This window comes from Bemisia tabaci, chromosome 8 (assembly GCF_918797505.1).
Source record: "Bemisia tabaci chromosome 8, PGI_BMITA_v3".
Classification (NCBI taxonomy): domain Eukaryota; kingdom Metazoa; phylum Arthropoda; class Insecta; order Hemiptera; family Aleyrodidae; genus Bemisia; species Bemisia tabaci.
The window spans coordinates 35,350,909-35,364,225 of record NC_092800.1 but is presented as its reverse complement, the minus strand read 5'-3'; the positions used below and the strand labels follow the sequence as shown (position 1 = coordinate 35,364,225).

Below are 13,317 nucleotides of genomic sequence, written 5' to 3'. Positions count from 1 at the left end.
GGGAGACCAACCAACTTTATTCCATACGGTTTCCTATACTTTGTCATCTTTCATGCACCCGCAATAAATTTTTCGGGAAAATGGTTGACAGTGATCTACCATAATTTTTTTCTGATAAAATAGATGTCAGCACAGGTAAGAAAACGTCCTAAAAAGGTAGAGCTTGCATTAGATAAGTGTAGAACTGACTTTAAACCATTTGCAAACGGCTAAGCTGCTGCCATCTACTACCGATTTGGGATAAATGACGGACAAAGATGCCACCACCTGCAGATATGAGAATCGGCTTGCTATCAAAATAAGCAATTGCTAACTAATCTGGTGAGGGTTCTTACATTTTTGACCTTTTGCTGGGCAAACCAGGTTCTTCTTATTCTTTAGAGCCAATGAAGTGCGCTTCTCTGCGCTCTCTACAATCATGAAATATTGATGCATATTTGACATAATCTAATCCATATAACTGCCTTAAAGGAATAGTTTCCACAACTGCCCATCTATTCTTACATGCTCCACTGTCTTAGGTTTTGCTCATTCAGCCTCTGCAACCATTATCGCTTGTCAACCTTGCCTGGAAAAAAGGCTGGGCAAAATTTTGAGAGAAAAATTACTTAAATTTAAGTGCATAATAAAAGGTACTTGCTTCAATAGTGTGATGGCATTTGTATTGTCTCGACTTGCCTGTCGAGATATCTTCTACAAACAGCGTGTCCGATCCAGAGTAGGCGAAATATCTATTGCAAAGAGAGAACCGACACAGCTTAGCATCAAAACGTTTGATGACATCCATTCTTGATTTGATCACGGGAAGATACTCTAAAAGTCATGAGTAGCTCCATGTAAAGAGTAAAGAGTGCATGGAAACGATTTTGGGAGCGTTTCTTCGACAAGTATCGAGTCTATGTATTCCGTCAGTAAAAGAACAACAATGAAAGATTTTCACAATCAAGAGGTACGAAACGTTTGAGGGGACGAAGAATACTCAAACCTGGATAATTTGAGGCAGGATATAACTTTATTAGGGAAACACACAAAAAATACTCACAAGCACATGAGACTTCACATTTCATTTTTCAAATTCAAATTTCAAATTTGCGGCATTGTAATGTAAACAAACCGATCGCCAGCGAAAGCTGACGGAAAGAGACGGAAACTAGAGGGGTTTTCTTTTTTTGATCGGTAGATCTGCCTAAATCCACCGATGGAAATCCATCGGCCGCCATTTTGGTACGAAATTGCCCGCGATCAGTCGGGAGTTTAAGAACACACTTTCCACCAATGTAAACAAATGGATTTCTTCCTCTCATCAAACCTTTACCGCAATGATACTGCAATAGTGCAAATATATACTCAATGTACCAGCATTAACTCCTTTTTTGCTACAAATAAAGTACGGGGGAAAATATCACTAAAAATATTACATAATTCAATACATAGGCGACAATGACGATCCAAGCAGAATCATCAGACTCAGCGACGGCGGGAGGCGCGAAATACTCACGATTTCTCGTTTGTTTGCTTGTTTTTGGCCTGAGATCTGGCTGAAGTAAGGTTAGGTTGTCCACCGGTGGAGCTGTGATCGGAGAAATGACCGATCACTCCGATCACTGATCGGTGGTACCAAATCCACCGGTCGTACTTCCACCGGTCGTGACGTCAGCACCGACGGATCAATTAACGAACACAGTTTGGTGATCGGCGGTACCACCGATCAAAAAAAGAAAACCCCTTAGAACGGAAACTAGCGGGTCTTGTTCATTGTTCCCTTTGTTTGATTGGTCTAGAGCGGTTCATTCCATTTATTCCGAGTTGAACCAAAATAAGCGGGAATTTCAAATAATTCCAAATTTGTTTGTTTTCAGTAGCAGTGTTGTCAGTTTTACAAATTCCGGATATCCTGTTTGCCAAATCGTTTCCGTTTCCGGTATAACAGTGTTGTCAGTTTTACCCAACGAGTGTTCGTAAATTTGTCAACATTGTTTTACCGGAAACGGAAACGAATTGGTTAACAGGATATCCGGAATTATTTGAAATTCCCGCTTATTTTGGTTCAACTCGGAATAAATGGAATGAACCGCTCTGGACCAATCAAAACGTCTGGTTCAGAATTTGCCGTTAAGATTCCTTTTGTTCGAAAAGTGGAATAACTGGGAAAATGTAGCAATTTGAACCAATTTGACTGATCTGTGGCGGGCGCCGGGCGGAAACACGAATAACGAAACGTGGAATCCAGGTTTGTTGACATTTTTGTTGTCTCAGTATTCTTGTCTCGGAGTTTGAATTTCGAGAATGTAATGATGAAATGTTACTTTTTTTGCCGCTAATTTGTGCCGAAATTGGAATTTTTGAAATGCTAGTCATCAATTCAAAGGTTAGTGCTCAGCTGAAGTATGTACCATGATTTCAGGCTCATTAATCTTATCTACAAATTAAGTACCCATGGATGGTTCACAACTCTATCGTCTGATGGCTATTCGCTATTCAGCATTTTAAATCTACCAACCGTTTTGAATAACTTTTATGAAGCAGGAATCGTCCAATGACCTGGTTTCGAGAACTGAGTCCTAATAGCGTGAATGAACTCCTAAACTTGGATCCTGTTCTGCGGAGATGAAGGTTGGATTCTGATCTGAGACGCAAAATTTACCTACACTGCATGAACCCATCAATTAATAAGTATCCTAGCTAAATAGCTTTGAATATGTGGGTTAATTCCTTTCTGTTTAGCATCCCTAATTCGGTTTATCAAATTTTATTTTTGACCATCGGCTTTCAAGTCAAGCCAAATGGATGAGAATCCAACTTTTCAACTGATCGGTGCTTTCATAGGACACTGGCCTTTTGTGGTTCCTCATGTATGTGCGTAGCGATAAGTAGCATGAATTGCCTCTGTTGCTTATAATTTCACATCTTCTCTTCTTCTCAGGTTCTCAGTTGGTTGTCTCAAACTCAGTTTGTGGTAAGCGAAAAGGACAAAGTGGATGGAACAGTTTATTCTTATTGAAAATGTAGAGTACAGATTGCTGCTAAATAGTCCATTATCAGTCTTCCTGAAGATTTCTTCTTTCATCATCTCATGCACAAGGTATTTACTTATACAATTTCTTATTCAACTCCACAAGTGGTTGAATTTTTTTATTGAATCACAATTTTTTCTGCTTACTTAATGCATACCTAATATGATAACCAAAGTAGAATGGACGCATCGTATGTTGAGACAAATGTCAATCTCTGATTACCTCTGAATCAGCACCTCTTAATCAGGTTAATACATGCAGTCAGATAGCACCACTGATGAGAGGTGACCTAAACAATACTTGACTTTCGTCTCAACATACAACAAATCCGCTCTAGAGGTCTTGCTAAATTAGTCGCCACCTGTTGACATCTTGAATTTTCGATGTCATCACATTTGAGAGCCTGTTTCTATACAAAGCCCCTTGCCACTACTACTCATCTTGAATTGGCCTAAAACATTGACTCTCTAAGAGTATTAATTATATCGTGGAAGGCAACTTTCAACAAGGGATGTATTTAAACATATCAAGGAATATGTTTATAAAGAAATTAAGCATAGTTGATAATCGTGCTTCCTTATAATAACTCAATTAGTGGAAGTGGTCGTAAATTTTATTAAAATTATACCTTGACGGAAACAATGTTGGATTATTACTATGTTTCCAAGTCTCCCCAGGTATTTTTTTTTTTAACCAACAGATTAAAGGCATAATTTGTTTTAGTCATCTCCCTTTGAAGTGCGAGAAGAGTTTATTATTTGAAGAGCCGGTTGCTCTCAAAAAACGTCAAAGATCTGAGAACTCTACTGTTTCTGAGCCAAACAGAAGTATAAATTTTAATACCAATAGCACACATTTTTGGTTACAGGACTTTTGGTCCAATTTTTTTTGTCCATAAATTTTTTCGTCCAATTTATTTTGTCCACGACTTTTTGTCCTTGAAATCTGGTCCAAGTTAAATTCGTCCTGGTAAATAGTTAGTCCTACGCATTTGTTCGTCCAGTGGTATTAGGTCACATTTCTGTGGTCCAGTAAGGTAAAAAAGTTATGTCCAAAACTCACGTCCAATGAGGCCGTTTCAGCTATTTCCTTTCAGCTTTCAGCTACTTTCAGTCATCGTCTGAGTCTTCTTCGTCCGAGTCCGGTGGATCTGCGCGTGGCGTGTGCAACTTGAGGTGGTACGCACATGCTCGGAGGTACTTCTTAAGTGAGTTCGTGTCCTTGTAATGTTGGTAATTTCGGACGATGTTGGCAATCATTGCCTGATTGGTAGTGTACTTCTTGCTCACCGGTGGTTTAAAGCGGCGATGACCCCCCTGAGCCTGTGTTAACGTACGCTCTGTGTCCTGTTGAACCTTTTTAAAAGCGTCAATGAGCTTCCAAATGTTAGCATGATGCGTGCCGACGATTTGGTTGAATTTTGAGTGAAAGCCCTCAACTGCGTTGTTTGTTCTAATACGATCTGCCAAAACTAAGTTGTAGACGTTCCATGTTTCGGGAGGGAACAGGGGAGGTACCGCACGTCTTCTTCCCCGAGCTGGTTTGCCACGCACGTACGTGTGGTCAACGTACGTCGCAAATTCGGTTAAAGCGTCGTCTATTTCCTCATAGAGAAAAATGAAAGTTTCCACCAAATCTGCAGGAGGGATGAACGGCAGAGCCATGAGTTCCAGTAAGTTACGTCGTAACTCGGGTTCTTCTGTATTTAAATAATCGGCCCGCAGCCCTCGGCTAACAATCTGACGCCATAAGGACTGGGAAAAGTGGAATAAGCAACCGACGATGCGAGCGTTGGGGAGTGCTTCTTTTACCGCGTTTATATTTGCTGCTTCAAAGTCAGTATTTAAAAATTGAAAGCTGAAATGAATATCTAGTTCGGCTGCTATGTCCTTCACTTGACGGTATATGTCTGCATACGTGCCCTCATCTTTTCGTGTCGTTAAAACAAAAACAAATGGGAAGACAGTGTCCAAAATGACTCCGTGCAGAGTGTACAGTTGAAGGAATTGCCGCGGTACAACTTTAAAAGTTCCATCAGTCAGAAGTGTATCACTCGCTGCCAAAATCCTAAGATTCTCACTGGTGGAAAAGATCAGTGTACGATTGGCACCCTCACGACCACTGTTGTACAGTAAAAATAGCTGATCAGATCGAGTTCTATCATAAGGAGCGGTTATCTCAAAATTTACCGTATTTGGACCTGGTAAACGCGGCCTTTCCTTGTTCTGTCTTCTGTTAACCATACGCTTAAGATGATTTTCCTCCGGTAGTTTGACGCTGACTTCTTCTTCAACGTTTCCTACCCCTGTTCTTATAACGTCGCTGGGTCTTGCATTCGGTTGCTCAGCTGCTAATTCTCGAATATTTTGCACGATCTGCATTGCCTCCACTGCAGCATGATCCGGGAGATGCAAATGAGTTGAGATATCGCACTTATAAACAACTAGTTCTTCCACGTTCGTATTAGTGACGCATCTCGCATTGCATGTTTGCCTCTCCACACCTCCAGTACTTACTCGTCCTATCTTTATTGTACGAATGGTGATGGTACACAAACCCTTCATTGACAAGGAGGGGCTTGTCGCGTTTACTCTGTATCACTGTTGGAGCCATTTCAGTATATCAACAAACGTCACACATACTAATAAAATTTCAAAACAAAAATATATACAGTCATTGAATTTTGAACGAAAATTTTAAAATCACCTCTTTGATGTTTCTTCTTTCGATTTGGGGATGGTATATCAACAAATGTCACCCACACTAATAAAATTTCAAAACAAAAATATATACCGTCATTGAATTTTAAACGAAAATTTTAAAATAACCTCTTCGATGTTTTTTCTTTCGATGTTGGGATTAAATTTAAGGGTCTCCATAGCTACGAAATAAATTGATCTTAACGCCAATTGATTCACACGCCACGCGCAGATCCACCGGACTCGGACGAAGAAGACTCAGACGATGACTGAAAGTAGCTGAAAGCTGAAAGGAAGTAGCTGAAACGGCCTCATTGGACGTGAGTTTTGGACATAACTTTTTTACCTTACTGGACCACAGAAATGTGACCTAATACCACTGGACGAACAAATGCGTAGGACTAACTATTTACCAGGACGAATTTAACTTGGACCAGATTTCAAGGACAAAAAGTCGTGGACAAAATAAATTGGACGAAAAAATTTGTGGACAAAAAAATTGGACCAAAAGTCCTATAACCCACATTTTTGTATTGATTGCAGAAATAAATCAGAAGGAGTTTTATGTAGGCGCCACATCACTGGTGGGCTAGGTATTTCATCAGGGCTGTGCGAGCCTAGTTTTTCGGGTTCGAACAGAGTTCAAGTATTTCTCCACCATTTTAAACCAAGTTTGAATTTTTTCGAGATTCTAAAATGATCCTCAAGCTGAGTCGAGTTGGAGTTGAGTTCAAGTAATTTTGAGTTTTATCTTGTAATTTTACAATAAAAAATGATTGAAAAACCAAAAATAATAATAGAATGATTAAAATATTAAGAGTTGGACTCTTTTGGTGTTTCTAGCTCAGGAAAGCTCAAAAAAATCGAAAAAACTTGTGTTATCGGCACTCGAGCTAAGTCAAGTGCTCGATACTGGGCTCGACTCGACTTGAAATTCGAACACTCGCACAGCCCTAATTTATATCATCAGAATACTGTAGAAATTTTTGTCTCAATTATTTCTCAGGTTGTCAGACACCTTGAAGTTGGAGTATTATCCCGTCAGGGAACCTTTGATCCCTCCACAGAAATAGATCTCAGTTATCGGTTATTGTTGGTGAATGGAGCGGGGAGAGAGAGATTATGCTGGACTCTCACAACAGATGATTTGAACGAAACTGGTTACCCAGTCAATACCTATGCCAAACCAAACTGTAGTTGTCTGACATAACGCCTGTCAAACTTTCTGATAGAAAGTAAGTAAATTTTGGTAAAATTTCATCTTATTTGTCCGGTTTCTCTCAGGTTTTTTTTACCCAGTTAAAACCAAATCAAAAATAGAGAACTTACCTCCCCCCCCCCCTCCTCCCAAAGAAATAGTACAATATCTTATCCTTACCTATGTGCTCTACTGTTTTGCAGCAACAGCTGTAGTGCAGGTACCCAAGTAGCATTTTTCAACGGAAAAATCGCGATTTTATCGCCGATAAAGTCGCGATTATCCTCGATTTTATCGGCGATAAAATCGCTAGGATCATCAACATTTGAGCGATTATCCTCGATCTTTTCGCGATTTTATTGCGATTTTATCGGCCCGAAAAAATTGCGATTTTATCGCGATAAGATCGAGGATGATCGCTCAGATGTTGATGATCCTAGCGATTGATAAAATCGCCAAAAAAAAGGGGTTAAAGTTGTCAGCCGATTGCCGTTAGGTTCAGCCGTCAGGTCCTTTGACGAAGACGAGCGTAAAATCCCCGGAGCCTCCGCGGGGATTCGAACCCCAATCGCTACGGTGGAAGGCCAGCACATTGTCACTATGCTATGACCGCTATATGACTTGCGTGTGCGAATTGAAGCCTCTTATACATGGATCGGCGCTTCGCAACCTCACAACTTATGTCTTTGCGTTGACTGACACCGATTTTTCATTGGATTTTTTTTTTTTTTTTTTTTTTTTTTTTTTTTTTTTTTTAATTTTCCCTCCTCTGTATTTTATTTCATACCTTGAAATACGGTTGGTAAAATAAGGTTCTATTGGTAATCTCATCATTCTGTCTCTGTAAAATTACCAATAATAGTGAGATGGCAAAGTTACCGATGGACCTTGGGAAAAACGCCAATAGTTTTTATCGACTGTGGTAGAATTACCGAGATAAAATGGTAAAGTTACCGGGGATTGATTACCAATAAAAGTGGTATTCTTACCTGAAAAAATCAGTAAAAATACCGGTTTTCAGGTAAGCTTACCAGTCTGTCTTTGTAACATTATACTAATAATTGATAAAAAAAAATGAGATGGTTAAGTTACCAACGGATCTCGGTAAAAACGGCGGCGGCGGAATAGAAACATCTTTCATATGCGTCATTCATGCGTTAATGAAAAATTGCAATTTATTGCAATTTTATCTCTATAAAATCGCGTTCGATAATATCGCGATTTTGTTGCAATTTATCGCGATTTTTCTCCCGATAATATTGCAATAAATCGCGACGTCGATAAAATCGCGATACATTCTCCAATTAAATCGCAATTTATCGCGATCACTGCTACTTGGGTAGGGATCCTGTTAGCTGTTTGCTTACTGTGTCCGTCCAGGAGTGTAGAAATAATTGTGCCGGTGTGAGTTTTTTTTTCATATTTTTCAACCAACATTATTAATTTTAAGGGGATCAAGAAGTGGGTTACAAGCTTGTTACAAAACATAGTTATTGATTTAAAAAAACAAGCTACAAACCAAAATGAACAAGTTATATTTCAAACTACATGTAGATGAGAAAAAATACGTATACTATTTCTCATCTACATGTAATTTGAGTTATTACTTGTTTATTTTGGCTTATAACTCAGTTTTTTTTTTTTTTTTTTTTTTTTTTTTTTTTTTTTTTGTAATCAATAACTATGTTATATACAGCTTAGCCAGCAATCAAATGCATGTTACAAAATTTGTAAGAAGTCCATTGCTATAGATAGTTGCCCAATGCAAACACATGTTTGTCTATATGTACTTTCTGTCTCACCCCTCCAATGTCAAAATCATGCCGCAGTGCAGATTGAGGGCAAGCAAATAAATGAAGCTGCAGGTTAAAGGCAAAACAGATAATTTATACAATAGGTCTCTATTTTACCTTTCTGAAATGCTCAGCCTCACACATTCTCTTTGGTTTGCAGGTGTATACTTTGCCGTGATGGAGGGCCTCAGTGAAAGTGATTTGTCCAATAACATATCTCAGCCAAACAAGAAAAAATTACGGAAGCAGCCACCACCTCGTAAACCACCTCGTAGATCTATTTTAACTAATGATGATAAAGCTTCAAAAAAACTCAACACCAATTCTTTTATTTGTAAGTTTTGTAGATCTAATTTTTCTCTTAAAAGAAGCCGTAATCGTCATGAAGGTTATTGCAGTGCCAATGCCGATAGACGTCCACCCACATTTTCATGTGCTCATTGTAATTCATCGTTCAATTTAAAACAAAATTTAACCACTCATTTGAAGACTTGTTCACCTGGAACTTCAGAATCTCAACACCGGAGAAACAAAACCCCTTGCCTCGTAAAGGGTTGTCTCCTAAAATTCTTCTTCAAAACCCAACTGATTAATCATATGTCTTCAGTTCATAAAGATGAAATCACCATCCGTCCCAAGGTAACTAAAACTTTTGCATCTATTGATGAATTTAAAGCGTGGAAGGAAAAGGAAGAAGAAAGCACATTTTCGTACTTTTCTGCTCGAACAGGTCAGGCATCAAAGTTGGTGAAACATTACTACTGCCAACATGATGGCCCGCAAAAGTCGCATAAAAAGCTTTCACCAGTCTCAAGTAAATGCCGCAACAAAGGAAGAGTAAAAGTAGGACATTATTGTATCGCAAAAATTAAAGTTACAGTGTCTCAGAACAAATCTGTTATTGTAGATTATTACCCGACTCATAGCCACGTTTGCAAACCGAAAGATACGCTACATCACCCCCTACCGGCTGCAATGTCTACATACATCAATGAAAGACTTGCAGAAAACATACCACCAACAGTTGTCCATCAGATCACAAAAGAGCGCTTCCTCCCAAAAAATAATCTTGGTGTGCATGACACAAAAGCTAGTATTCTTCAAAAAAAATTAATTTTAGAACGAGAACGAAGGAGGCGTATGAAATGTCGGCTACATCAGGACGATGTCGAATCTGTTTTTTTGCTAGCCCATGAGATCATTGCAAAAGATAATTCTCTTTTAATTTATAAGCCATGTGGAAAGAAAGTTGTTCATGGACCCGCTGAAATTGATGAGCTTTCTAATTCTGAAGATTTATTTATGTTTGCCTTCCAAACAGACAGACAGTTAGATCTAATGAAAAGATATGGTTCCAAAATAATAATTGTTGGTGTGACTCATGGGACCAATCAATGCGAATACGAACTGTTTACTGTAATGGTCGTCGACGATAATCGTCGTGGCTGGCCGGTTGCCCATCTAATTACTAGCAAGTCTGATGCTAATACAATCAAGTTTTTTTTTCAAACTTTAGATGCTAGGCTAAATAATGAAGTACCACTGAGCTTTGTGATAACTGATGATGATCCTACTTTGATAAATGCTGCAAATGCAGGGTTTTCTCAGGAAATAAAGCATATATTGTGTGTATGGCATGTCCTCAAGAACCTTGAAGAAAACCTAAGAGCCAAAGTCCCTCTTGATTTATTCAATACAATGTTGTCCGAAATTAAAGTCATAATGAATACTGCGAGTAAGAGTTCATTTTTTAAGTTAAAAGATGATTTCCTAAGCAAGTACGGAAATAATCCGGCTACCTCCGACTTTATGTCATACTTAGAGGACCAGTATTGGAAAAGAGTAGAAAAGTGGTCGAGGTGTCACAGGAACTTCCCTCATGGAGAAGTAAATACAATAGGATATCTTGACTCCTTTCATAATAGATTGAAAACTGAGTACCTCAAGCGTAAAGTGAATAAGAGACTAGATGACCTCATTCTTATTCTGTACGATATTGAAAGGGATGACCACTGCACTCGGCTTAAGGAAGCTGATGTCGGCTTTTCTGTTCAACATCAAGATATTCTAGAAAGACACAAACGAGGCCTTTTAATGAAAGACAATATGATCGTAGAGCAAATTGAAGACAGGCTCTGGGAAATAAAGTCTGTTGATACCAAAAGTTGTGAAATATGTTATATAGAACGCTGCAAGGAGTTATGTAATCTTGAAATGTGTTCTTCTAAGTGCACTGAAGCAAAGTGCCATGGCCTATGTTCCCATATTTTCGTATGCAGCTGCTCCGACCACCATCCTTTGTGCAAGCACATTCATAAACTTCAGTCTTATCTCACTAGAGGTGACCCTTTTGTTCCCTCTGAAGAAAGTTTTTACTTTTTTGAAACTGAATACAATGGTGAAGAACTCCATAGTGATTCCGAGAGTGCTGTTGAGACCTCATCCAACCCCTCTGGAAAAATAGAAAATATTCTCGGACAGATGGCAAGCAATATCTCCGTTCTTCAACAGTTTTTAAATGCAGCTCAAGAAAATGCAGTCCCTGAAAATACTATCATCCACGTGAATACTGTTTTATCTGATCTTGTAACTCGCTTAGAGCCTGAGAAACTTCAAAACTAATCTGATAAAGCAGAGACTCTTTGTGTGACACAAAGTTTTGTCGATTTACGGTGATGAGTCAGGGAATTTTGAAACAGGTTTTTGACTTCCCACCCTAACTTATCAATGATCGACCTAAACTTACACTGCTGTATCGAAATTGTCTCTATGTTTCTTGCTGTTCCAATTTTCAAGTCTACGAAGATATGATTTACCGTCTAATAATTTTAGCACTTGTTTTCAGATGAGATATTATGAAGTGACTATTTTGCTCCTGTCGATTTCCTATTGATTTTAAAAATCTTGATACAAAGATAAGTATTGACCAACTACTTTGTGTGTCCTTGTCTCTAAAATTTTAGTGGGAATTCAGTTCATGTAATAAGTCATTCTACTTTACCAATTGATTGTACTTTCTCAATCTTTCTTCACTATTTCCTCTTGAATTGATTTTTTGTACCTTCCAATTTGTCATTTTTTTTAAGTTTTTAGCACTGTTATATTTTTAATAGGGTAAATTTTGGTACAATGATTATCTCTGTTTCCATTTAACTGTAAATCTTTTAAGCTGTATGTACTTTAAATATTGATGTTTCTCTCCTTTTGTGTTTATTCTGTCAATTTGTGTGATAAAATTGTTGAGGATGGTTCAATCGGCTTAATTTATGTGATCCATTCATTTGTTCCATTGTTAAAAATAAATTCAACTTCTTCATAAGTTCTTGTTTCGTTCATCTGATACAGCATTATCTTCCTATCCTATGTTTCTGCAGGTAGAGATGAAAGTCATTAAGGAATTATTCTCCTAGTTCTCGCAGCCGTCCTTTTACTGTGGCATTTACAAATTTGTGCAACCAATTTTAGATTACAAACGACTAAGTAATTAAAAATATCAGCGGTGCCCATGACTTCGTTCGGGATAAAAGGCTGTAGAAACTAAAATATTTTCGGAACGTTTTGGGTTGAAAATGGGTAAGTTCGGAAACATCTGGAAAATACCTATTTTTGTTTCCACAGCAATGCATCCTGGACGAAGTTGTTCTCTTTTTGCAATTCAACGAGCTAGATACTCATTATGTAACTTATAACATACATCATAACATATGGATTGCATTTTACAAAAAGGAACCAAAAGCATTCCACTGTTGCTAATTGTGGAACTTTTTTCACCTTGCAAATATTAACTGATCTTCTAAACAAGTTTTATCTTTACTCCCAATAAATTATTAATCCAAGACGAAAATTACACTTGTAAATTTAATTTTTTGCAAGATTTCAGTAATTTCATTGCAAAGAATTTAAGGTGCACAATCTTAGCAACATTGGAATGATCTTGGTTCCTCTTTGCAAAAAGCTATCCATATAACCAAGACATTTGAGCAGTTCTTCTAATGAGCCATCATTGGAAATTTTGAGTAGTAATTAGTCCTGCAACTGAGTATATTTTTTCTGAAAAATGAATTTTCTTTTTTTAGGGACAAAACTGAAAACTAGCTGCGCCGGCTCACCGCGCTTGAAATCGTTCGCCACCAGTCTAGGTATCTAGAAGCACCGTCGCAAAGTTGATCGAGTTCATGGCAGAGTTCGGACATGATTTAAAAACTTTAAAAGCGTATATCTTTATGAATATGAAATTGTGACGTTTTAAATGTAGTTTAATCGGTATTCTCATAAAAATTACCCCGTACAATTAAAACTGTAACGAGATAAACGTACAATTTTAAAATTTTCGTCAAAAATTTCATGTCCGACTTCTACCTTGACTCCATCCACTGTGCGTCGGGAGTGACGCGGAACTACAGCCCGCCAAAAAGAAACCCCGCCGAATGGATCCGAGCATGAATATCTGGCGCGTAATTCAAATGTGCGCTCCTTGTTCCAAACGCCCGTTAGAATGTTTCATCGTTTTTGTTATGGCTTATGGATGCCACTTTTAACCCTCTCTTCGCTGATAAAGGTGTACAAATTCCTACATGAAACTCAATTTTTAGGACGAAGTTTAACGACTATTT

General features: G+C 38.2%; 3 protein-coding genes across 8 annotated transcripts in view; 1 reads left to right on the top strand and 2 right to left on the bottom strand.

Moving 5' to 3' along the window:
- Window positions 1–840, bottom strand: part of LOC109030267 (WD repeat-containing protein WRAP73) — a 47,006-nt gene extending 46,166 nt beyond the window's left edge. For all 3 annotated transcript variants that reach the window (XM_019041146.2, XM_072303656.1, XM_019041145.2), the window contains exon 1: window positions 641–840. In XM_019041146.2, the coding sequence (XP_018896691.2) occupies window positions 641–787 (147 nt within the window). In that variant the 5' untranslated portion in view covers window positions 788–840. The remainder of the gene's footprint in view (window positions 1–640) is intronic.
- Window positions 841–942: 102 nt separating this feature from the next.
- Window positions 943–5,578, bottom strand: LOC109035279 (uncharacterized). The gene is made up of 2 exons (XM_072303587.1): window positions 4,201–5,578; window positions 943–1,037 (listed from the first exon to the last, which is right to left on the bottom strand). The coding sequence occupies exons 1-2, from the start codon at window positions 5,576–5,578 to the stop codon at window positions 943–945; spliced, it is 1,473 nt and encodes a 490-aa protein (XP_072159688.1).
- LOC109030297 (uncharacterized) lies at window positions 2,136–12,402 on the top strand. 4 transcript variants are annotated; one of them, XM_019041190.2, is made up of 4 exons: window positions 2,136–2,230; window positions 2,924–3,082; window positions 6,720–6,948; window positions 8,865–12,400. In XM_019041190.2, exon 4 carries the CDS (start codon window positions 8,882–8,884, stop codon window positions 11,324–11,326), a length of 2,445 nt encoding a protein of 814 aa, XP_018896735.2. In that variant the 5' UTR covers window positions 2,136–2,230; window positions 2,924–3,082; window positions 6,720–6,948; window positions 8,865–8,881; the 3' UTR covers window positions 11,327–12,400. The 4 variants fall into 4 exon arrangements, with proteins under 4 accessions (XP_018896735.2, XP_018896733.2, XP_018896732.2 ...); XM_019041188.2 differs by lacking the exon at window positions 2,136–2,230 and adding an exon at window positions 2,231–2,368 and having other exon boundaries at window positions 6,720–6,962; window positions 8,865–12,401; XM_019041187.2 differs by lacking the exon at window positions 2,136–2,230 and adding an exon at window positions 2,231–2,368.
- Window positions 12,403–13,317: the final 915 nt, after the last annotated feature.

Bases quoted from the DNA above. Each gene is read 5' to 3' on its own strand.
- LOC109035279 (XM_072303587.1), bottom strand. From the start codon at position 5,578: ATGAAGGGTTTGTGTACCATCACCATTCGTACAATAAAGATAGGACGA. The intron at 1,038-4,200 runs GTGCGTACCACC...TGTGCTTGTGAG, and splicing joins TAAGAAGTACCTCCGAGCAT to TATTTTTTGTGTGTTTCCCT.
- LOC109030297 (XM_019041191.2), top strand. From the start codon at position 8,882: ATGGAGGGCCTCAGTGAAAGTGATTTGTCCAATAACATATCTCAGCCA.